This window comes from Lithobates pipiens, unplaced genomic scaffold (assembly GCF_037356315.1).
Source record: "Lithobates pipiens isolate NorthernLeopardFrog02 unplaced genomic scaffold, aLitPip1_a1.2 Scaffold_8, whole genome shotgun sequence".
In the NCBI taxonomy this organism is placed as follows: domain Eukaryota; kingdom Metazoa; phylum Chordata; class Amphibia; order Anura; family Ranidae; genus Lithobates; species Lithobates pipiens.
This window is the reverse complement of record NW_027507903.1, coordinates 631,823,016-631,847,279: the sequence shown is the minus strand read 5'-3', so window position 1 is coordinate 631,847,279 and position 24,264 is coordinate 631,823,016. Positions and strand designations below refer to the sequence as shown.

General features: G+C 42.4%; 1 protein-coding gene across 1 annotated transcript; it reads left to right on the top strand.

Moving 5' to 3' along the window:
• The first annotated feature begins 2,381 nt into the window (after positions 1 to 2,381).
• Positions 2,382 to 13,652, top strand: LOC143961521 (olfactory receptor 10A3-like). The gene is made up of 2 exons (XM_077470816.1): positions 2,382 to 2,451; positions 8,196 to 13,652. The coding sequence occupies exon 2, from the start codon at positions 8,223 to 8,225 to the stop codon at positions 9,177 to 9,179; it is 957 nt and encodes a 318-aa protein (XP_077326942.1). The 5' UTR covers positions 2,382 to 2,451; positions 8,196 to 8,222; the 3' UTR covers positions 9,180 to 13,652.
• Positions 13,653 to 24,264: the final 10,612 nt, after the last annotated feature.

Genomic DNA, 24,264 nt, shown 5'->3' with positions numbered 1-24,264 from the left:
GATAGTTAGGTGCCTTTGTTATTTGTCTTTTGGGGTTTGTTTATGTTCACATTTACCGTGTACTGTGTTTTCTGTGTTTATGGTTTGCTGTGTTTCACTATAAATAAATATCACTTTAATATATATATATATATATATATATATATATATATATATATATATATATATATATATATCCTTTGTTTGGTCTCAGTTCCCTTGTGTAGCTACATGTCTGGTCTCCCTAGCCGCTGATCCTGACATAGGGACTTCTTAGTATTAACTACCAGATATCAGCAAACGTATTGAGAATGGGTAAGAGATTGGGACCCGAGACTTGGGGTGAGGATAAAAATAACAAAATATCATCTGCAAACAAGCAGAGCTGGTATTGGTGGCCACTAGGGATGAGCTTCGAGTTAGAGTCGAACTCATGTTCGACTCGAACATTGCCTGTTCGCCTGTTCAGCGAACAGTGAACAATTTGGGTTGTTCGAGGCAAATTCAAAAAGCCAGGAACACCCTATACAAGTCTATGGGAGAAATCTAAAGTGCTCATTTTAAAGGCTAATATGCAAGTTACTGTCCTAAAAAGTGTGTGGGGACTTAGTCCGGCGGATAATCAGACGGATTTTGCAGCAGAGGTCCATCGGAATTTCTGAACGAGTGGACTTGCCCACACATGACCGGACTTTTCCGGCGGACTAGTCTGCACTGACGGGCACTGATAATATGGCACTGATGGGCACTGATGAGGTGGCACCAATGAGGTGGCACTGATGGGCACTGATTGATGGCACTCATAGGTGGCACTGACTGGGACTCATAATTGGCACTAATAGGCACTCATAGGCAGCATTGATGGGCACTCATAGGCGGCACTGATGGATACTTATGGGTGCCACTGATAGGTGGCATGGATGGAAATGGATCAGCACTGATAGGTGGGCACTAATGAGCATGGATGGGCACTGATATGTGGCACTGATGGACATGGATGGGTGGCATTGATGACACTGATAGGTGGAATTGCTGGGAATTACTGATGTAATTTGTTACAAAATGGTGCCAATCAGTGCCCATTTGTGGGCACTAATTGGCACAGGTTGGGCATTCATTTGTACATGTGGATGGCCATGGAATACATACCCGTTGCCTCCTGAAAAAAAAACAAGTTTTTCTTTGCTACTGTTAAATTTTTTGTAAATAAGTACGTTTTCCTCTTCAATGATGGGCATTAATATGGCTGCACTGACGGGCACTGATAAGACGGCACTGATGGGCACTGATATGGTGCCACTAATGAGGTGGCACTGATGGGCAATGATGATGGGCGCTGATAGGTGGCATTGATGGGCACTCATAGGTGGCACTCATAGGTGGCACTGATGGGCACTCATAGGCGGCACTGATGGGTACTTATGGGTGGCACTGATAGGTACTTATGGGTGCCACTGATAGGTGGCATGGATGGGAATGGATCAGCACTGATAGGGGGGGCACTAATGAGCATGGATGGGCACTGATGGACACCAATGGGTTGAACTGATGACACTGATAGGTGGCATTGCTGGGCATTACTGATGTAATTTGTTACATAATGGTACCAATCAGTGCCCATTTGTGGGCACTAATTGGCACAGATTGGGCATTCATTTGCACATGTGGATGGCCATGGAATACATACCTGGCCATCCACATGTTGCCCCCTTCCCTGGTGGTCCTGGTGGCTTCCCTGGTGGTCCAGTGTAGGCATCCGAGGGGGGGCACGCGGCGGCTGTTGTCCTGAAGGACGTCATATGACTCCCAGTCAGGATAACTGAACCACCGCCCGGCCATCCCCAGCCGTCATTCTGCTATAGGTGGTGGAAGTGGTTACTTTTGAAATCTAGGAAGTGAAAGGAAATTACTCATTTGGGCACAGACCACAAAAAAAAAATGGCTTTAGATATATTTTAATTTGCAATTTTGACTGGAATATATGTTATGTTTTGAGTTTGAATTATAATACTGTTACAGGTTCCAATTTGTTTCCTCTTTGTGTTTGCTCTTATTTGTGAATAACTTGTTTATTGTATCTTCAGGTCTCTTATCTCTATTCTAGTCTCGGTGGATCAGCTTAATTCTCTCTAGATCCCAGCAGGTAGCTTGTCTGAGGTTTTTTATTTTATTTTTATTTTTTTGAAGGTGGTTTGCTGACCTCTAGTTTAGGGACATTAACAAGAAAACACAAGCACTGGATGCTTATTCACGGTGATAATTGATGAGGGGCTTCATAGTTATCAGGGGCGTGCTCTTGGGAATGCACTCATTTTCTTGTTATTTGTCTGCAATCAGTCTCCATGGGTAAGTGAGGATATAAAAGATGGTTAATTACAGGTAATACAGGCAGACAGAAAAGATCAGATAACCAAATTACCAGTGAAAACAAAACAGCTTTATAGCTTACTGATTAATGGATTAACAGATATTGTAAGTTGAAATATGATATTTTAATGGATCAGTTATAACTATGAAAATAGATTTGTAACTATTTTTTAAACATTGACATTTTTTCTGATTTTTTTTCCTGTATATTATTATATATATATATATTTTATTTTTTTAACTTTTTTTTTTTTTAGTTTAGAGACAGATCTTTACATTAAATGGCATGGCACATTTGTTTTTGTATTTTATTTTTTATTTGTTAATTATGTTCTTCGTTTAGGGACGCATCTTTACATTGGATGGCATGGTATATTTGTTTGTATATTTTATTTTTTATTTTTTAAAGTATTTTATTAATTTAGGAATACAGCTTTACATTGGATGGTGTAGTATATTTGTTTGTGTATTTCATTTTTAAATTTTTAAATTATTTTATTAATTTAGTGATACACCTTTAAAGTAAGAAAATAATTACTAAATAAAAAAAACTAAAATATACAAACAAATATACCATGCCATTCATAGCATTGTATATTTGTTTGTGTATTTTAGTTTTTTTATTTAGTAATTCTCTTCTTAGTTTAGGGTTACATCTTTACATTAGATAGCACAGAGTATTTGCTTATGTATTTTATTTTTTATTTTTTAATTACTTACTGAGTTTAGCAATACATATTTACATTGGATGGCATGTTATATGTGTTTGTTTATTTTACTTCTTATTTGTTTATTTACTTTCTTAGTTTAGATATCTATAATTACATTGGATGGCATGATATGTGAGTTTGTGTATTTTATTTTTTTATTATTTTCTTAGTTTAGGGATACATGTTTAAATTAGATGGCATGGTGTATTTGTTTGTGTATTTTTTTTTTAAATTACTTTCTTAGTTTATGAATGCATCTTTACATTGGATGTCATGGTATATTTGTGTATTGTTTTTATTTAGTATTTTTTTTCCTATTTTAGGGACACGTCTTTACATTAGATGGCATGGTATATTTGTTTGTGTATTTTATTTTTTATTTTTAAATGTCTTTCTTATTCTTAGGGATACATCTTTACATTGGATGGAACGGTATATTTGTTTGTGTAATTTTTTTTTTATTATTTAATAATTATTTTCTTTGTTTAGGGATACATCTTTACATTAGATGACGTATTTTTGAATAGGTTTACTCTTTTCTGTTTTTCTTTTCTTATGTTTTTTTGTTAAGTAGAAAAAAATGTGTATATATATATATATATATATATATATATATATATATATATATATATGTGTGTGTGTGTATATATATATATATATATATATATATATATATATATATATATATATATATATAAAACATTTTTTTTTTTTTTTACTTTTTCACTCATGTATTGAGTGAAGATTATCAACTCCTTATGGTAAATCAGCCTCAGTGTATACAGTACAGCCGAACTATGTTTTACAAGATGCATTTTTGCATTTGTTTTTACTACCTTCTTTATTTTACTTCGTAGTAATTCACTAACGTTCAATACCCAATATATCTTGCCTAGGAGCAAGGCAATTTTTTTTAAAATATTTTATATCTATTTAACTACTTAAAACCTTAATTTCTCTAGATTCACTAATTTATCTCATGTATATCTCATCCAAACTTGAATTTTTTTTTTTTCCTGCTCTTCTTACACATCTCATAAAGCATCACAATTGGCAGGAGTTTGTGGTATTTTAAGGATTTGTAACATGTGTGATAAACTTTGTGAATTCATCTCCGATAAGTTGTTGATGAAAATTTTTAATCACCCAAGCCCACCTACGTTAGCTGTTAAAAGATAACTAGCTTAACCATCCAAGAAACAATTCTGGAACTTGTGCATACATTGCCTTCATATTCCGGGGTGCAAAAATTAAAGCCATAAATGCATAATCTACAGCAGCTGGATACCGAAACACCCATGTAATAACAAAGGTTACTGCAACAAAATCCCAGTCAAGTTCCTCCACCCCAAGCTTGGCCAACCATGTCTTTATGAACCTTGTTTTGTGCACATCATTTGGGTGGAGGGGGGATTATGGTGTGGGGGTTGTGTTTCAGGGGTTGGGCTTGGCCCTTTAGTTCCAGTGAAGGGAACTCCTAAAGCAGGGGTAGGCAACCTTGGCCCTCCAGCTGTGGGGAAACTACAACTCTCATCATGCCTCTGCCTCTAGGAGTCATGCCTGTGATCGTTAGGGTCTTGCAATGTCTCATGGGACTTGTAGTTTCAAAATAGCTGGAGGGCCGAGGTTTCCTACACCTCTCCTAAGGCGTCAGCATACCAAGACCTTTTGAACAATTTCATGCTCCCAACTTTGTGGGAATAGTTTGGGGATGGCCCCTTCCTGTTCCAACATGACTGCTCACCCCTGCACAAAGCAAGGCCCATAAAGACGTGAATGAGTGAGTTTGAGGTGGAGGAACTTGACTGGGCTACACAGAGTCAACCGAATAGAACACCTTTGGGGTGAATTAGATATGGAGACTGTGAGTCAGGCCTACTTGTCCAACATCAATGCCTGACCTCACAAATGTGCTTCTGGAAGAATGGTCAAACATTCCCATAGACACACTCCTAAACCTTGTGGACAGCCTTCCCAGAAGGGTTGAAGCTGTTTTAGATGCAAAGGGTGGGCCAACTCAATATTGGACCCTATGGACTAAGACTAGAATGCCATTAAAGTTCATGTGCATGTAAAGGCAAGTGTACCAATACTTTTGGTAATATAGTATAGATATAATTGCTTTTATATCAGAAGCAATGGTCATTACTTTGAAAAACAAAACTGAAACAGATGGTCAAGTGTTAACGCAGTAGCATGAAAAGATATGGGAGAACTTATAGTCAGAGTTAATCTAGCACCTCAAAACAGAATACCTTGCTCCCATACTGACCTTGAAATATGAGTGGCCCAAAGAACTCACCATTTGCATCCATATATGTAATAGCAAACCATAAGAAGAGAGAAATGAAGGATAAAGGAAAGAAGTAGAAGAAAGAAAGAAAGAAAGAAAGAAAGAACAAAAATGAGAATTGGTTCCCTCAAACCAGGTCCCCGCCCCGAACACTCCCTAGAACTATGGGGCTTGCAGGTATTTAATCCACGGGATCCATACTTTTTCAAATCAGGCTTGTCTGTTTCTGATGATGCATCAGTTTTTCATTGACCATGATCCAGGAGAGTTTATGTTTTACTAAAGCAACATTAACCACTGGAGATTTCCATGCTCATGCTATTGTCATTTTAGCTGCTATACAAAAAAATAAAAAATATGGGTTCGGAGATGTCTGGGGATCTCATCCAGCAAGCCCGCAAACAGTGCAGTTTTAGGGGTTTTAGGGATATTTTGTCCTGTCACTAATTAGACCAGATTGAATATTCTGATCCAAAATTGCTGGACCTTCGGGCAGGACTACCAGACAAGGAACATATCACCCTCGCCTCCACACCCTCTGAGGAAAAGGGGTTAAGTGCTAAGGTGCAGTCTAGCCAGCCTCTCTAGAAGGTACCATCTGGACAACAGTTCACTTCCACTGGTGAAGTATTGAGTATGCCTTTGTGCGCCATGGTCGACCACTGTTCCCATACTTCCTCCTCCACAGTCTCGAACAAAATCTATTTGACCATCTAACAATATTATTATTATTAATAATAATATCATTACAATGATACATATCACACATCATCAGCCACGTTGTCAACCACGGGGCAATTTTTTTTACTTTTTCTTATTATTTTTTGCACACGTGTTAAAATCTGCATTTCTTACTTTTTTTTTTTCTAGAAATTACTGTAAACCCCACAAAATTCCATGTTTTGAAAAGCAGAGACCCCGAAGGAACAAACTGGTGGTAGTTTGCAATTTTTTAATGTTGTACAATATTTATGCAGTTACAGTATTTATCAAACACATATTTTTAAAGAGCAATACATTAAAATGGATTTTTGATGAAATATAAAAGACGGGGTTGCGTTAAGTAAATACCAAATGTGTCAAGTCTTATGCCGCGTACACACGATAGCAAATTCCGCCAGCAAAAGTCCGATGAGAGCATTTGGTCGGGAAATGCGACCATGTGTATGCTCCATTGGACTTTTGCTGGCGGAATTCCAGCCAACAAAATACTGAGAGCAGCTTCTCAATTTTTCGGTCGGAAAAAGTTCCTATCAGAAGTTACGATCGTCTGTACCAATTCTGATGTGCAAAATTCCTACGCATGCTCGTAAACAATTTGATGCATGCTCGGAAGCATTGAACTTAATTTTCTCGGCTCGTAGTAGTGTTGTACATCACCGCATTCTTGATGGTCGAAAGTTCGGTGAACTTTTGTGTGACTATGTGTATGCAAGCCAAGCTTGAGCAGAATTTCGTCAGAAAAACCATCCAAGATTTTTCTGACGGAATATCCGCTTGTTTGTACGTGGCATTAAACTTGTGCACGCCTGTAGAATCACAAAAAATTGTACCAATCCCATCCCAGCCTATCCCACGATAGTTATTACCTTTTTTATCTCTTGACCCTCCATCTTAGATTGTCAGCTCTAATGAGCAGGGCCCTCTGATCCCTCCTGTATTAAAGTGTATTGCAATTGCACTGTCTGTCTTTATGTTGTAAAGCGCGCTGAGCAAATTGTTGGCGCTATATAAATTCTGTGTAATAATAATAATACCAAAAAGTCCTCCTTAGGCAACAACTTAAAAGCCTTTAAAGGTCATTGGTTTAGCGTTAACAAGGGAGACATTGGGGGTCTATTAGACCCCCAATGTCTCCCTTGTCCTCCAATGCAACTGTTCCATCACAGATCATGCCGGAATAGCTCCATCCTTGGCTTCACTAGCTGAGGAATGGCAGCTATGACCCTGGAAATGACATAATACACATTGTTGCAGGAGAGATCATGGAATGGATGTTCCCCAAGTTCCTCCTGCTGTAAAGAGGGAAGTTGTTTCCTGCGGTTCCAGGCTTCCCGGTGGGATGGGAGAGCTCGAGAGCCACCACAGGTGCCACTGTTGGGGGGTGGAATGCCCCTTTTCAGAGCCATGTAGAAGTGAACGACGAGCTCTAATGCCGTCTGATCACTTTTATCAGAAAGTACTTCACTGGCTCTTAAAGCTGGCATCAAGCTCACTCCTTCAGGAGCTGTGAGCTTAATTTAACTACTTAACTATCATGACATTAATACACGTACCTTGGTACACATGTGGTTAAAGATCTAAAATACATTATAGTTTATGTAATTTACTTTACATTTTTTTTAAGTATTTGAATTTCAACTGGAATTGGTCCCAGTTTTAGCAGATGTCAGACTTGGAGAAGGTGAAGCAGCACAAGTAGCCAATCAGCTGTGTTAAAAAGGAGCATGGTGATAGGAGGAGAAAGGACAGTGATAGAGAGCTGAGATCATCAGTCTGCTACTTCTCCTGTCACTGTCTAGTCACAAAGTGAGGAAGGTACAAGACCTATAAGTTTTACCTCCTGGGGCAGGGCACTGCTGTGTGGCATAGCTGAGTAAATCTCAGGACTGCCTGGGCAAAAATGCAAATGCTTCAGCAATTAAGGCAGCTCCTTTGTTTTCACCTTTGTTTTTAACCGTTTACATGGAGTTCATTTTTTTTTTTTTTTGGCGGGGAGTGTCGGCAAAACAAAAACTATATTTATCTGGAATTTTACTATTTTCATGGCTTAAAAGGTCCAATTTATATAAAATTACATTAATGTTTATTGTGATGCTAACACATATGAATTCATTATTTTCTAGATTAGGAGCAAATATGAACATTTTATCATGTGTGGTGAAAATCAGACCATAGTGACAGAATTCATCCTCCTTGGCTTTCAGAACACTTACAAGAGTAAGATTGTTGTATTTGGCTTAATACTATTAGTACACATATGTGCAGTCGTTGGGAACCTGTTAATTGTTTTGCTGGTATCTTCCAGTTATATCCTCCACCGTCCAATGTATTTATTCCTCTCAAACCTTGCCTTGGCAGACCTCATTGTTTCCACCAGCATAGTGCCCAACATGTTGTGCATTGTTTGGCTGGATGGGCACACCATGACTATAAACGGTTGCCTATCCCAATATTTCTTTGTGTTTGCGTCAACCTATGCCCAGTGCTGTCTCCTCATGATGATGTCTTTTGACCGATATTTGGCGATTTGCTTACCGTTACGTTACTCTTCTATAATGAGCTTAAGCTTTTCTTTACGCTTGAGTCTTTGGTCTTGGATAGTAGGGATTATGCTAATAAAAGTTGAAGTTATTCTGATATACCAGCTTCCGTTCTGTACCTCCAACCTCATTGACCATTTCTTTTGTGATTTTGCTCCTCTACTGGCTCTTTCCTCTGTAGAGGTCTCTACATTGCATTGGCTTGATTATTCATTTAACATTTTTGTTATCTTCCTTCCCTTCCTCTGTATTACACTGTCCTACAGCTGTATCTTCTTTGCGATCTTCAATATTTCATCTCTGAATGGGAAGAAGAAAGCCTTTTCAACCTGCAGTTCTCATTTAATAGTTGTTTGTACATACTATGGGAGTCTGATTGCAGTTTACATGTCACCTCCCGATGCAAGTTCAATGTACGAAAACAAATTCAGGTCTCTTGTTTTCCTCCTGCTCACTCCTTTCACTAACCCTATAATCTACAGCCTAAGAAATCGAGAAATCAAAAACACACTCTTGCAATTTTTTTACAAAGAAATGAAGCAAGAACAGAGCCAATACAAGTCTTAGTTGCAAAAATCAACCCATACCTGACCCTTTCTTTTCCTTCACCATTCAATGTATTTTTCCGGTGAGGAAAAGAAAATCAGGTCTACGCTGGTGCTTTTTAATGAGATCTTCCAAAAAAAGAGTTCATTATTCCAAATAGGAAAGTTCCAACTTATACAACCTAAGATATAACGAAAGCAGGGACACATTCATGCTGGTCTTTAGGAAGAGACAAAGCAACAATTTGAGCCAAATCTTTTCTAAGAGTGGTAAAAATGTACCCACTAGATGTACTGGTCAGGTGAGGAATGGAAATCAGGTCTATGTTGGTGCTTTTCAATGAGAACTGCCAACAAAACTGCTCATTATTCCAAATCGGAAAGTTCCAACTTATACAGTCTAAGAAATCAAAGACTCACTCTTGCAATTTTTCACAAAGACGTAAAACAAGAATTTTTTTGTTAAACAGTAACCAAAATCTACCTATACCTGACCCTGATTCCCCATTATGCCGTGTACACATGTGTACTTTTCGACAGCAAAGATCCAACGGAACAAATCTGTCTGACAATTCAACCGTGTGTGGGCTTCATCGGACCTTTGCTGTCGAAAAATCTGACAGACTTTAGATTTAGAACATGTTTCAAATCTTTCCAATGGACTCGAGTCCGGTTGAAAAATTAATTCCTCTGTATGCTAGTCCGACAGACGAAAACCAACGCTAGGGCTACTATTGGCAACAGGCTATGAACTTCCTTACTCTAGTCCGGTCGTACGTCATGACGGTCGAATCCATTGGATTTTGGTGTGATTGTGTGTGGCCAAGTCCGTTTGTTCAGAAAGTTCGCCAAAAGTCTGTCGGGATGACCGTCAGACCTAGTCTGCCAGAAAGTCTAGTCGTGTGTACACGGCATTAAATGTATTGCTCCAGTAAGGAAAGAAAAACAGGTTTACGCTGGTGCTTTTCAATGAGAACCTCCAACAAAAGTTCTCATTATTCCAAACAGGAAAGTTCCAAATTATACAGCCAAAGAAATTAAAGACTCACTCTTGCTAATTTTTATGAAGAGATGAAGCAAAAGTTGAGCCAACATTTTTCTTTCTTTCTTTTTTTTTCTTTGAGTGGTCAAAATCTAACCATACCTGACCTTGAATCCCCACTAAATGTAATGGTCTGGTGAGGAATGAAAATCAGGTCTATGCTTATGCTTTTCCATATGAACCTCCAACAAAAGTGCTCATTATTCAATATCAGAAAGGTCCACCTTATACAGCCTAAGAAATAAAGAAATAAAAGACACACTCTTGCTATTTTTTAGGAAGAGATGAAGCAAAAATTGAGCCAAAATCTTTCTTATTTTTTTTTTTTTTTAAGAGTAGCCAAAATCTAATAATACCTGACCTTGATTTCTAACCACATGTAATGGTGAAGAAAATAAATCAGGTCTGTCTTGGTGCTTTATAATGAGAAAATCCATTAGAAGTGCTCATTATTCTAGATAGGAAAGTTCCCATTTTCATCTTAAACTTTTTGTACATGAAAGCCAAAGTCCTTTGCCTGGCAAGAAGGGGCAGATATTAGTTTGTTTATCATTTTTTGCGGAGACATCCTTAAAAAGAGGAAATAAATGTCCCAGAATAAATCAACTTCATAACTTCTGGCCCAAAACAAAAGATTACCACAAACTGTTATCAAAACACATGAGAAAACAAATTTAGTAGCAATCAATTTGAGTGGCTACCAAAAGCCATACAATTTAAAATTGAATTATTCAAACATCTCAAAATCAGTCATATCTGTTGCTTGCTTTTTCAAGCATCTAAGATTTTTTTTCATTGGTATCTTGATGTCCCAATGACTGTGAATTAACCATTATTTTATTATTATTATTATTATTATTATTATTATACAGGATTTATATACAGCTTATGCAGTGCTTTACAACACAAGGGCAGACAGTACAGTTACAATACAATTCAATACAGGAGGAATCAGAGGGCCCTGCTTGTTAGAGCTTACAACAGGGGTCTCAAACTGATGGCCCTCCAGCTGTTGTAAAACTACAAGTCCCATGAGGTATTACAAGACTGACAGTTACAAGCGTGACTCCCAGAGGCAGAGGCATGATGGGACTTGTAGTTTCGCAACAGCTGGAGGGCCACCAGTTTGAGACCCCTGGCTTACAATCTTAAAGGGAGGGTCAAGGGATACAAAAGGTATTAACTGTGGGGGATGAGCTGATGGAGAAAATAAAAGTACAGTTGTTAGATGGAGGTGGGATATGCTTCTCTGAAGATGAGGGTTTTCAGGGATCGCCTAAAAGTGGACAGAGTAGGAGATAGTCGGACAGATTCTAGAAAGGAGATCTAGAGAATAAAAGAGGCTTGGGAGAAGTCCTGGAGGCGAGAATGGGAGGAAGAGACAAGGGAGCTGGAGAACAGGAGGTCTTAGGAGAAACAGAGAGAAAGGTTTGGTTGATATTTTGAGACTGTTATGTATGTAGCTGGGGGTAGAGTTGTGGATAGCTTTGTAAGTTGTTGTTAGTATTTTGAATGAATGAATGAAATACTTGTATAGCGCACAATGCGAACTGAATCGCCTCTAGGCGCTGTGGCGAGCTTTGATCATCTGCTAAAAGAGGAAGGTCTTGAGTTTTTTCCTAAAAGCTAGGTGATTTTCTTCCAGGCGGATGTTGATTGGTAGAGCATTCCATAGCCGAGGCCCTTGGACAGCGAATCTCCAATCCCCCTTGGATTTATACCGGGCTTTGGGCACGAGGAGGAGGTTTTTGTTGGCTGATCGAAGACTGCGGTTTGGTGTGTAATGATTTATTTTCTCCATTAGGTATTGCGGAGCTTCTCTATGCACGCATTTGTGGTTGAGGCAAAGGGTCTTGAACGTGATCTGATTTGTTTACAGTTAGCCAATGTAAGCGCCTCAGCGAAGGAGAGATGGATTCCCAGGGTTTCTTTCCTGTTATCAGCCTTGCCGCCGTGTTTTGGATGAGTTGTAATCACGCAAGTTGATATTGTGGTAATCCTATGTAAAGCGAGTTTGCGTAGTCCAGTCGTGAATTAATGATTGTTCCAAATACCACTGCTTTGTCATTCTTTGGGATAAAAGTGATGAGTCTGTGAAGCATGCGCAGCAGGTGGTGAGATCCACTGACTACTGATCCTATTTGCGCATCCATTGACATTTGTGCGTCTAAAATAACCCCAAGACTCTTCGCTTTGGTCTTTGGGGAGATAATCTGCCCAAAGACGGTTGGTGGAGACCAGGAGGTTTTGAATTTATTTTGTTGGGTTGGGTGAAAAATATCAACCAAATCATTCTCTTTGTTTCTCCTAAAACCTAGTTGGCTGAGCCGAAGCCAATAAAGGGATTGGTAGAGAGGAGTAGCAGACATTAATAGGTTGGTAGGGTGGTAAGTCTGGCAGCAGCATTCATGATGGACTGAAGGGGGATAGCCTATGTAAAGGTAAGCCAATGAGGAGGGAATTGCAGTAGATGAGGGGAGAGACAACCGGGGGGTAAAGGAGAAGCATTTTTGGTGTCATTGGTTTGGAAAGGGGTGTATTATGGAGAAATTCAAAATACTAACAACAACTTACAAAGCTACCCACAACTCTACCCCCAGCTACATCCCTAACAGCCTCAAAATATCAACCAAATCATTCTCTATGTTCCACCTAAGACCTAGTTGGGTGAGCTAAAGCCAATAATGGTATTGGCAGAGAGTAGTAGGAGACATTAAGCGGTTGGTAGGGTGGTAAGTCTGGCAGAAGCATTCATGATTCCCAATGAGAAGGGAATTGCAGTAGTCGAGGCGAGAGATAACAGGGAAGTAAAGGAGAAGCATTTTTGGTGTCATCCGTTAGGAAGGGGCATATTTTGGGGATTTTAACGGCGGTTGAGGTGGCAAGCTTTAGACAGGGTTTGAATGTGGGGCCGAAAGGAGAGTTCATGATTACACCTCCTCTGGCATGTGGGGATGAGTTGATAGATCTTGACAGAGAAGTCAGGGAAAGAGGCATGTGGGGGAGAAAATGTTATGAGCTTGGTTACCGATAAATTGAGTTTGAAGAAGTAGTTGTGACATCCAGTCTGATAGGTCTGCTGATAAATCAGTGATACACGAGGAGACTGATGGAGTGAGGTCAGGGGTAGAGAGATAGATGTGGGTGAAATCAGCATAGAAATGGTATTGAAAAACCATGGGAATCCATCAGCTGACCCACGGAAAAGGTGTTGATCGAGAGTAGGAGAGGTCCAAGAACAGAACCTTGGGGGACCCTAACAGAAAAACGAAGAGGAGAGGAGGAGGTAGAATTGTAAGTGCCACTGAAGGTGCGGTGGGGTAGGTAGGCTGAGAAGCAATGAAGAGCACAGTCACGGAGACCAAAGAAATTAAATCTTTTTATAAAGTATTTTAATAAGGGAACTTTTGTTTGCACTCACAAACAGATTGTCACAATTATTTATGCTTATCATTCCATACCTGTGAAGCAAACATCAGTATATTGTTAAATAAATATAAATACTATTTAAAAAAATTAAAACGTTTTATGTCCTTTGTTTATACATGTGTGCATGACCCCCCCCCCCCCCCCCCCCAGAATGAGTGAATGCACTTGTGTCGCTTTGCATTTCAAAATGGATAGCATCTGGATTTCACATGAACCAGCACTCGGAGGCAAGGGGATACAAACAATAACCACATAGTGTAATACCATCATAGATGTGTTTTTTTTAAACTAATATCATGATAAAATACACTTACTGTACAAATAAAGTGCATTATAATCCATGCACAATGAAACCTCACAATCAACAAATGATTCCATAGAGGTGAGGGAGCACTATTGGGATCATCACTTCAGGATGAAAAGGAGAGAGCTACTGTGTGATAGTTGAGGGCTGAGGGGCTCCTAGGTCAACATCTGAGAAAATAACAATTATTTCACCTCCCTAAAGCACCAATAAAGGGTATCTACATACACTTACTTTCTCTACTGGTTGGTAGTCACTGATTGGGACCTGGTCGGTTGCTGATTTTCCAGCATGCTCATCTGACAGAAGCTGGCTTCTGTCGGACCGGCTGATATACACACGGGCCAAATGTTGGATGGTTTTTATTGAACCGGCCTCTGTCTACGGACATTCTGCCAGTGTGTACTAGGCAGTAGTCTATACAAGCTAGGTTCTGTTGATATGCCTTTGGATAAAGGATAGATACCAGAGTGTGGTTGTAATTGTAAAGGGGGTTCATTCAGAACAGAGACCAGTCACTTGTGGTGTACCACAAGGCTCTGTACTGGGTCCTGTTTTATGTAATCTACGGATATGTAAGTGATATAACTAAAGGGTTGTTGGGTAAGGTATGACTTTTTGCTGATTACACATGTGTGCAATAGAGTTCATATCCCTGGAGGTGTCTGGAACACGGAGCATGATTTGGCATTGCTGGAAGATTGGTCAAAGCAATGGAAACTGAAGTTCAATGTTTCTAAAGGTAAAATAATGCATTTGGGAAGATTAATCCCTTGGTAGAGTACACTATTGGGGTTGCAGTGTTAGTCAGCACTACAGAAGAAAAATATTTGTGGGTTCTTATTTCAGATGATTGCAAAATTAGCAAACAGTGTGGACATGCATTGGGGAAAAATGAATAGACTTCTAGGATACATCATTAAAGGGGTCATCACCAGGAGGGAGGAGTTCCTGATTCCACTATATAGATATTTATAAAACTAGAGGGGTCACCATCAGGAGGAAGGAGGTTCTAATTCCTCTATATAGATCAGCCATTCTCAACCAGGGTTCCGTGGAACCCTGGGATTCCTTCAGAGGTTGTTAGGGGTTCCTTGAGCTGTGGCTGATGAACCACCTTTTTTATGGTGCCTACAGAGTCCAAGGTTCAGCATCACTTAGCAAAGCCAGCAGCATGACACCAAATATCTTTTCAGCAGACTTTAAGGGTGGCATTCTGAGCACCACTTTAAGTGGGACACTCTTCCTATTGGCCACCAGTATAAAGGGCATTGTTCCTATTGACCCCTAATAAATTGGTTTTGGAAAGGGTTCCTCGAGACCTGAAAATTATTTTTGGGGTTCCTCTAGGGTTAAAAGGTTGAGAAAGGTTGATGTAGATCTTTAGTTATCACTGGATGGGTCACCAGCAGGAGGAAGGAGGCCCTGATTCCTCTATCTATATCTATATATAGGGGAAAGGGGAAACATGGTTGAAACCTTTAAATACATCAAGGTAGTGAAAGAGGTTTGAGGGGGGCAGTATCTTCAATATGAAGACATATCAAGAGTCAGTCAACAGTAAGTGGATCCGAACATGCTTGGGACAAGCATAGATCGAAATGCAAACAAAAAAGGTAAAATAAATAAATATATATATATATATATATATATATATATATATATATATATATATATATATTTATGTGTATATATATATATATATATATATATTTATGTGTATATATATATATATATATATATATATATATGTATATATATATATATATATATATATATATATATATATATATATATATATATATATATATATATATATGTATATATATATATATATATGTGTGTATATATATATATATGTATATATATATATATATATGTGTGTATATATATATATATATATATATATATATATTTATTTATAATAATAATTATTATTACTATTATTATTATTATTATACACAATTTTTTTTTCCAATAAACTTTTATTAACCACTTGCCGCCCGCCCTATTACAAATTGACGGCGGCAAAGTGGTTTCATTATCCTAACCGGACGTCATATGACGTGATTAGGATAATGAGCCGCTGCGCGCCCCCGGGGGCGCGCATCGCGGCGATCGTTGTTGCGGGGTGTCAGTCTGACACCCGGCAACTACGATCTCGGTAAAGAGTCTCCGACGGAGACTCTTTACCATGTGATCAGCCGTGTCCAATCACGGCTGATCACAGTGTAAATGGGAAGAGCCGGTGATCGGCTTTCCCTCACTCGCGTCTGTCAGACGCGAGTAGAGGAGAGCCGATCGGCTGCTCCTCTGACAGGGGGGGTCTGTGCTGATCGATTATCAGCACAGCCCCCCCGAGGATGCCCACACTGGACCACCAGGGACACCACTAGACCACCAGGGAAAAGGTAATAAAAATCCATAATCCTCCCTAGACCACCAGGGTGCCAGTCAGCACAATGGGTGCCAATCAGTGCCCATAATGGATGCCAATCAGTGACCACAATGGGCATCACTGATTGGCATGCATTATTGTTTGGCACTGATTGGCATCCATTACTATAACACCGATGCCGCCTATGAGTGCCCACCTGTGCCGCCTATGAGTGCCCACCTGTGCCGCCTGAGTGCCCACCTGTGCCGCCTGAGTGCCCACCTGTGCCGCCTATGAGTGCCCACCTGTGCCGCCTATGAGTGCCCACCTGTGCCGCCTATCCATGCCCACTTGTGCCGCCTATCCATGCCCACCTGTGCCGCCTATCCATGCCCATCCGTGCCACCCATCCGTGCCAGCTATCAGTGCCAATTTGTGCCACCTATCAGTGTCCGTCCGTGTCGCCCATCCGTGTCGCCCATCCGTGTCGCCCATCCGTGTCGCTCATCAGTGCCGCCTATCAGTGCCACTTCATTGGTGCCACATTGGTGCCCATCAGTGCCACCTTATCAGTGCCCATCAGTGTAGCCCCATCAGTGCCCATCAGTGAAGGAGAAAACATACTTATTTACAAAGTTTTGAAACTGAAACAAAAAAAAACATTTTTTTTTTCAAAATTTTCGGTATTTTTTTATTTGTAGCGCAAAAAATAAAAACCGTAGAGGTGATCAAATACCACCAAAAGAAAGCTCTATTTGTGGGAAAAAAATGATAAAAATTTCATTTGGGTACAGTGTAGCATGACCGCGCAATTGTCATTCAAAGTGCGACAGCGCTGAAAGCTCAAAATTGGTCTGGGCAGGAAGGTGTTTAAGTGCCCTGTATTGAAGTGGTTAAGTAGAAGGAAAATACAGCTAAAATGAACATACAATAAACATCTGTTACAAATGGTAAGTCTCAGATACACAATTTATATAGCGCCAATAGTTTACGCAGCGCATTATAATGTATGGGGGGGACAACACAATTACATTACAATACAAAAGGTACAGGAGGGCCCTGCTCGTAGAGCTTACATTCTAAAGGGGGGGGGGGGGGGGGTGGTGGTATATATATTAACCACTATTTTCTGCCATCACTATTCTATGTCAATTGTAAACACTTCAGCCCCGGAAGGATTTACCCCCTTCCTGACCAGAGCATTATTTGCGACTCGACACTGCGTCGTGGCACCCAAACAAAATTGATGTTCTTTTTTTCCCACAAATAGAGCTTTCTGTTGGTGGTATTTGATCACCTCTGCAGTTTTTATTTTTTGCACTATAAACATAAAAAGAGCTACAATTTTGAAAAAAAAGCTATATTTTTTTACTTTTTGCTATAATAAATATCCCCCAAAAATATATGTAAAAAACAAACTTTTTCCTCAGTTTAGCCCGATATGTATATTTCTTTTACATATTTTTGGTAAAAAAAAAAAATTGCAATAAGCTTATATTTATTGGTTTGCGCAAAAGTTGTAGCATCTACAAAATTGGGGATAGATTTATGGCATTTTTATTATCATTTTTTTTTACTAGTAATGGCGGTGATCTTGCGATTTTTATTGTGACTGCGACATTATGGCGGACGCATCAGACACTTTTGGCAATATTTTGGGACCATTGTCATTTATACAGCGATCAGTGCTAGAAATAGCCACTGATTACTGTATAAATGACACTGGTAGGGAAGGGGCTCAACACTAGGGGGCGATCAAGGGGTTAAGCGTGTCCTAGGGAGTGATTCTAACTGTAGAGGGGATGGACTACCTCTGACATGACAGCGATCACTGCTCCCGATGACAGAGAGCAGTAGATCCCTGTCATGTCACTAGGCAGAACAGAGAAATGCCTTGTTTACATAGGCATCTCCCCGTACTGCCTCTCCGTCACATGATCGTGGGCCTCCGGTGAACATCGGGTTTGCGGAACCTGCGGACACCCTCCCCTTTTTGGGGTCACTGGACCTCAAAAAGTGCCAGTTAGTTATCCGATTTGTCCAGTGCAATGTTGAAGTCCTGCTAAGAAAATCGCCGATCACCGCCATTACTAGTAAAAAATAAAAAAAATTAAAAATTCCATAAATATATCCCATAGATTGTAGAGGCTATAACTCTTGCGCAAACCAATCAATATACACTTATTGCAATTTTTTTCTTTTTTTTTTACTAAAAACATGTAGCCTTGGCCTAAATTGATGAAGAAATTTGATTTTTTACATTTTTTTTTATTGGATTTGTTTTATAGCAGAAAGTAAAAAAAATATATAGTTTTTTTTTTTAAAACTTGTAAAAAACGACAGAGGTGGTCAAATACCACCAATTCACTCTCAGACCCGTGAAGGTGTAGAAGGTTTCCATGATTTTGAGGGCACCCTGCAGAGAGGCCCCAGCATCATTTAGAAAAACGAGGGAGATCATCTGCGTACAGACCCACTCTCTCCTCCAACCATTTTAGGATGGAGTGCCTCAAGACTGCCATCACAGCCATGTTTTCTGGCTCTGTTTTTGTCCACATTGGGAGTTCCTGCCCAACTTTATGTGTTCCAGCTCACAAAAGGAAAATCCGGTGGATATGGTGGGAATCCCTCATAATGGCTACATTTAGGTGTGTAGAGTCGTGACCATAAATCTCAATGATAGTGTTAACGAAACCCATAAAAACTGTCAGAGGATTTACTTGTCCAACATGACCAAAAAAACCTGAAATACCATTTTGAGATGACCCTTCAAACCAGGGGCGGACTGACCATTGGGCCACTCGGGCACTGCCCAAGGGCCCCGAGCCACTAGGGGGCCCCATCAGGGTTTCCAGCCTCAGTAAAACCAGGGACAGTGTGTAAAAATCTGTATTTTTTTACATCTGTCTCTGAAATGTCCCTTACCGACATCCTTTTGGTCTAAACATCCGGAGATTATAGCTGCCCCACCTCTCCAGTACCTTCTCAGCCAATAGAGACACGTCTGTGTATACTGTGTGTACATGTATGTGTATACTGTGTGATTATATACTGTGTATGTGTATACTGTGTGGCCCCATAATCTCGGATTGCCTGGGGGCCCCATAATCTCCTATTGCCCGGGGGCCCCATGAGTTGTCAGTCCACCCCTGCTTCAAACTCTTTAGAAACACTATCTGTACATTATGCTCTCCCCGAACAAGCTCTCTGATGGTCATATATGCTACAATTGTATTATACAATCAATGTGTGATAAGACCAAAATGAGCCGATTCTCTAGGGAGGAAAATTATCGATAATTGGTCATCAGCACCAAGATACTTTATTCATGAATATGATCTTATTTTGATTGATCAGGTTATTAGATTCATTAGAAAAATAAAAGATGAGGCCTATAACGTACCATATTAGGTTACTATCATAACTTAAAACAATATGAAACCGAAAATCAAACATTTATTATAATGCAGCTTACCGATTCTTAGATGTGATGGCTGTTTTTTTTTCTTCACCTTGTGATTTCGCCTGTAAGGCCGCGTACACACGCGCGGACTGTTCGCCCAACCTTGTTCGGCAAACAGTTTCATCAAACAGTCCGCTCAAAATTTGCATGAGCGGACTTGCCCACACACGAGCGGACTGTTTGACGAACAAGGTTGGGCAAACAGTTCGCTCAACTTTTGAAATGAACGGACTCGCCCACGTAAGGAGGAGGCAAATCCGCCCATTTCAAGCGCGTGTACAGGTAGGCGGGGCCCGCGAAGGAGACGTCGCGGGCTCCGCCGCCTGGAATGGGCTTAAAGGGGAACCCCAACGCCGAAAAAAATCGGCGTGGGGGTTCCCCCCAAGTCCACACCAGACCCTTGTCCGAGCACGCTACCCGGCCGGCCAGGAAAGGGGGGCGAGCGAGCGCGCCCCCCCTCCTTAGCCGTACCAGGCCGCGTGCCCTCAACATGGGGGGTGCCTTGGGGAAGGGGGGGCCACGCGGCCCCCCCCACCCCAAAGCACCTTGTCCCCATGTTGATGAGGACAAGGGCCTCTTCCCGACAACCCTGGCCGTTGGTTGTCGGGGTCTGCGGGCGGGGGGCTTATCGGAATCCGGGAGCCCCCTTTAAGAAGGGAGCCCCCGGATACCGGCCCCCCACCCTATGTGAATGAGTATGGGGTACAATGTACCCCTACCCATTCACCTGTGAAATAAAGTACAAATAAAAACACAACACAGGGGAAAAAAATATTTTATTGCACAGCCGGGGGTCTTCCGTCTTCGGGGGTCTTCTCGCCGGACTCCTCCGCTATGTGTGTGTAGCTCTTTTGCCAGCGGAGGAGTCCGGCTTTCTTCCTCCCCGCCGCCGGCCTCTTCTCCCGACTTCGGGGGTCTTGTCCCCCTCTTCGGTTCTTCTGCCGGGCCACCGCGCCTGGTCCGGTGGCCCGGTCTTCTGTCGCCGTCTTCCGTTCTTCTGTCGCCGCCTTCGGTTCTTCTGCCGGGCCACCGCGCCTTCTTGTAGCTCTTTTACAGGCGGTGGCCCGGTCTTCTGTCGCCGCTGTCGCCGCTGTCGCCTTCCGTTCTTCTTCTTGTTCTTCTTGTTCTTCTCCAGGAGATGTTGACACGTCGCTCCCTCCGGCCGGAATGCCAGAGCCGCCCTGCGCTGTGACTTATATAGTGACAATGGGGCGGTGTCACATGGTATATGTCACATGGGTTGGTCACATGGTGACCCCGCCCCCTTACGATGTCATAGTCCCCATGTGACATCAACCCATGTGACCAACCCATGTGACATATACCATGTGACACCGCCCCATTGTCACTATATAAGTCACAGCGCAGGGCGGCTCTGGCATTCAGGCCGGAGGGAGCGACGTGTCAACATCTCCTGGAGAAGAACAAGAAGAACAAGAAGAAGAACGGAAGGCGACAGCGGCGACAGAAGACCGGGCCACCGCCTGTAAAAGAGCTACAAGAAGGCGCGGTGGCCCGGCAGAAGAACCGAAGGCGGCGACAGAAGAACGGAAGACGGCGACAGAAGACCGGGCCAACGGACCAGGCGCGGTGGCCCGGCAGAAGAACCGAAGAGGGGGACAAGACCCCCGAAGTCGGGAGAAGAGGCCGGCGGCGGGGAGGAAGAAAGCCGGACTCCTCCGCTGGCAAAAGAGCTACACACACATAGCGGAGGAGTCCGGCGAGAAGACCCCCGAAGACGGAAGACCCCCGGCTGTGCAATAAAATATTTTTTTCCCCTGTGTTGTGTTTTTATTTGTACTTTATTTCACAGGTGAATGGGTAGGGGTACATTGTACCCCATACTCATTCACATAGGGTGGGGGGCCGGTATCCGGGGGCCCCCTTCTTAAAGGGAGCTCCCGGATTCCGATAAGCCCCCCGCCCGCAGACCCCGACAACCAACGGCCAGGGTTGTCGGGAAGAGGCCCTTGTCCTCATCAACATGGGGACAAGGTGCTTTGGGGTGGGGGGGCCGCGCGGCCCCCCCTTCCCCAAGGCACCCCCATGTTGAGGGCACGCGGCCTGGTACGGCTCGGGAGGGGGGGCGCGCTCGCTCGCCCCCTTTCCTGGCCGGCCGGGTAGCGTGCTCGGACAAGGGTCTGGTGTGGACTTGGGGGGAACCCCCACGCCGATTTTTTTCGGCGTTGGGGTTCCCCTTTAAGCCCATTCCAGGCGGCGGAGCCCGCGACGTCTCCTTCGCGGGCCCCGCCTACCTGTACACGCGCTCGAAATGGGCGGACTTTCCGAGCGGGAACAGTCCGCTCATTTCGAAAGTACAGCGGACAGGCCCACACACGGGCGGACTGTTCGCTCAAACACAGTTTCAGCGGACAGTTTTTCGGAATTTCCGAAAGACCTTGTCCGTCCAACTGTCCGCTGAAACTGTCCGCTGAAAGCCCACACACGAGCGGACTGTCCGCCCAAACACTGTTCAGCGGACAAGGTTGGGCGAACAGTCCGCCCGTGTGTACGCGGCCTAAGTCTGTTGTTTTTTTTTTTCTTTAACAAAACAAGCTCTCCAGCAGAATGTATCAGTTACGGGGATGGGACAACCCATTTACCAATGAGAGGGGTGCTTACAAGGATCAGCTTGTATTTAATTATGTAAAGTCTTTATCCCAAAAGGAAAAAATAAACTGTTTGCTGTACCTGCTTATAAAGTGCGAACTGTTGTTTGTCTTCACTTTGTTAGTGTATCTAAATCGGCTAGCCCATCTGACACTCCCCCCCAGATAGCAAAGATAACTTGTGTGGTAATGTTGAATTGTAAAGCCCCATAAACACTATCAGATTTTCTGCTGATTTTTGTCTTCAGAGTTACCAAAACCATGTAGTGCAAGGGACCGCCTGATTGCATACAAATTGAAACTCCTAAGGTTTGGCCTCATATTATATGGTTTTGGTAAATCTGAAGAAAAAAATCAGCAGAAAATATTGATAGTGTGTATTGGGGTTAAGTCTGTTAACTTGCTGCATATTTTCACTGGAAAGTTGTACACTTGAAGCTCTACTTGACACTTTTCCAATATGAAGCCAATTTGCGTGGCAAATCTCTAGCAAGAGCAAAGTTGCAGTGATGAGTCTACAGCAACAGCTCTGCGTATCTACAACATGAAAATTCAGCCACAGTGGGGCGCATGCGCGAAGGGGGCGCATGCGCGAAGTCTAGCATGGCGGTCGCATCCTGCTAAGGCTCCGCACTCTCCACCACTGTTTCGGGACCTAACTACGGAACCGGACCCGCAACATTCGTTTTATTGGACTGTATCTCCACCTCGCAAACCCTGGCATCTAACGGTATGGTGCTCATGGGTCACAGAGGTAAGAACAAACCCAAACCCATCAAGGAGGCCCTCGCCCGTGCTTCGTCTAAAATGGCGGCTAAGGCCCTTGCTATCCAGCGAGCTTCCTCTGCCCCCAGCCGCAAAACTTCGGACAGCGATAATGATCATGAGGACAGTATACATGATCCCACGGATGCTTCCTCTTTACCATCAAGTATGATTCCCAGTGACTTTCTTAAACACATGGAAGCCATGTTACAGAAAGCCCTGAAAGTTACCTCAGAGCAGATCACCGATAGACTCTCGCGGGAGATACGTGACATCGGTCAGCGTACAGCTGCCTTGGAGTCCAGAATGGATGATATTGAACTCACCTTACAGGAGCAAGCCCAAGAACAAATTGCCCTCCGAGAGGAGAATGTCACCCTCCTCTCAAGATGGGAAGACGCCGAGAATCGCTCCCGAAGAGCCAACCTGAAAATAAGAGGTATCCCTGAGACAGTTGACGATGTTCAGTCCTTCGTAACGGCTATGTTTCAGGAATTAGCCCCGGGCATACCAATCGAACGCCTAGAATTCGATAGAATCCACAGGGCATTGACCCACAGGCAGGCGGACGGACCTCCCAGGGATATCATCGTTAAGCTGCATTTTTTTCGCACGAAAGAGCAACTACTCACTGCAGCACGCAATAAAGAGTCGTTGCAATTTCAGGGCCATACTTATCAGCTTTTTTCGGATTTGGCTCCCCTTACCATCACCAAGCGCCGGGCCATGAAGCCACAGTTACAGATCTTACTTCATCACCAATTGAAGTACACCTGGAGGTTCCCATTTGCCATACAATTCTCCTATCAGGGACAGCAACACACTTGCTCGTCCCCGGAATCGTTGCAACGCCTGTTGGAAAGCCTTCACCTAGTTCGTCCTGACTTACACTCGGAGACCAGCTTACCCCACACTCCAGCACGTTCGGCAGCGCATCCCTACTCGGCTACGCCGCATCGTAACCAACCTGGCCCGCTGTCTGTCCGCAAGGGAACCCCCGCCAGATTGCCGGATGACATAGCTTCTACTCCCAAATCTCGCCCACCGCGCTGAACTAACTGCTCGGAAATTTTCACCCCCTTCTTTTTCAGTTTTCTCTCGCTAACTTTTTATATTTC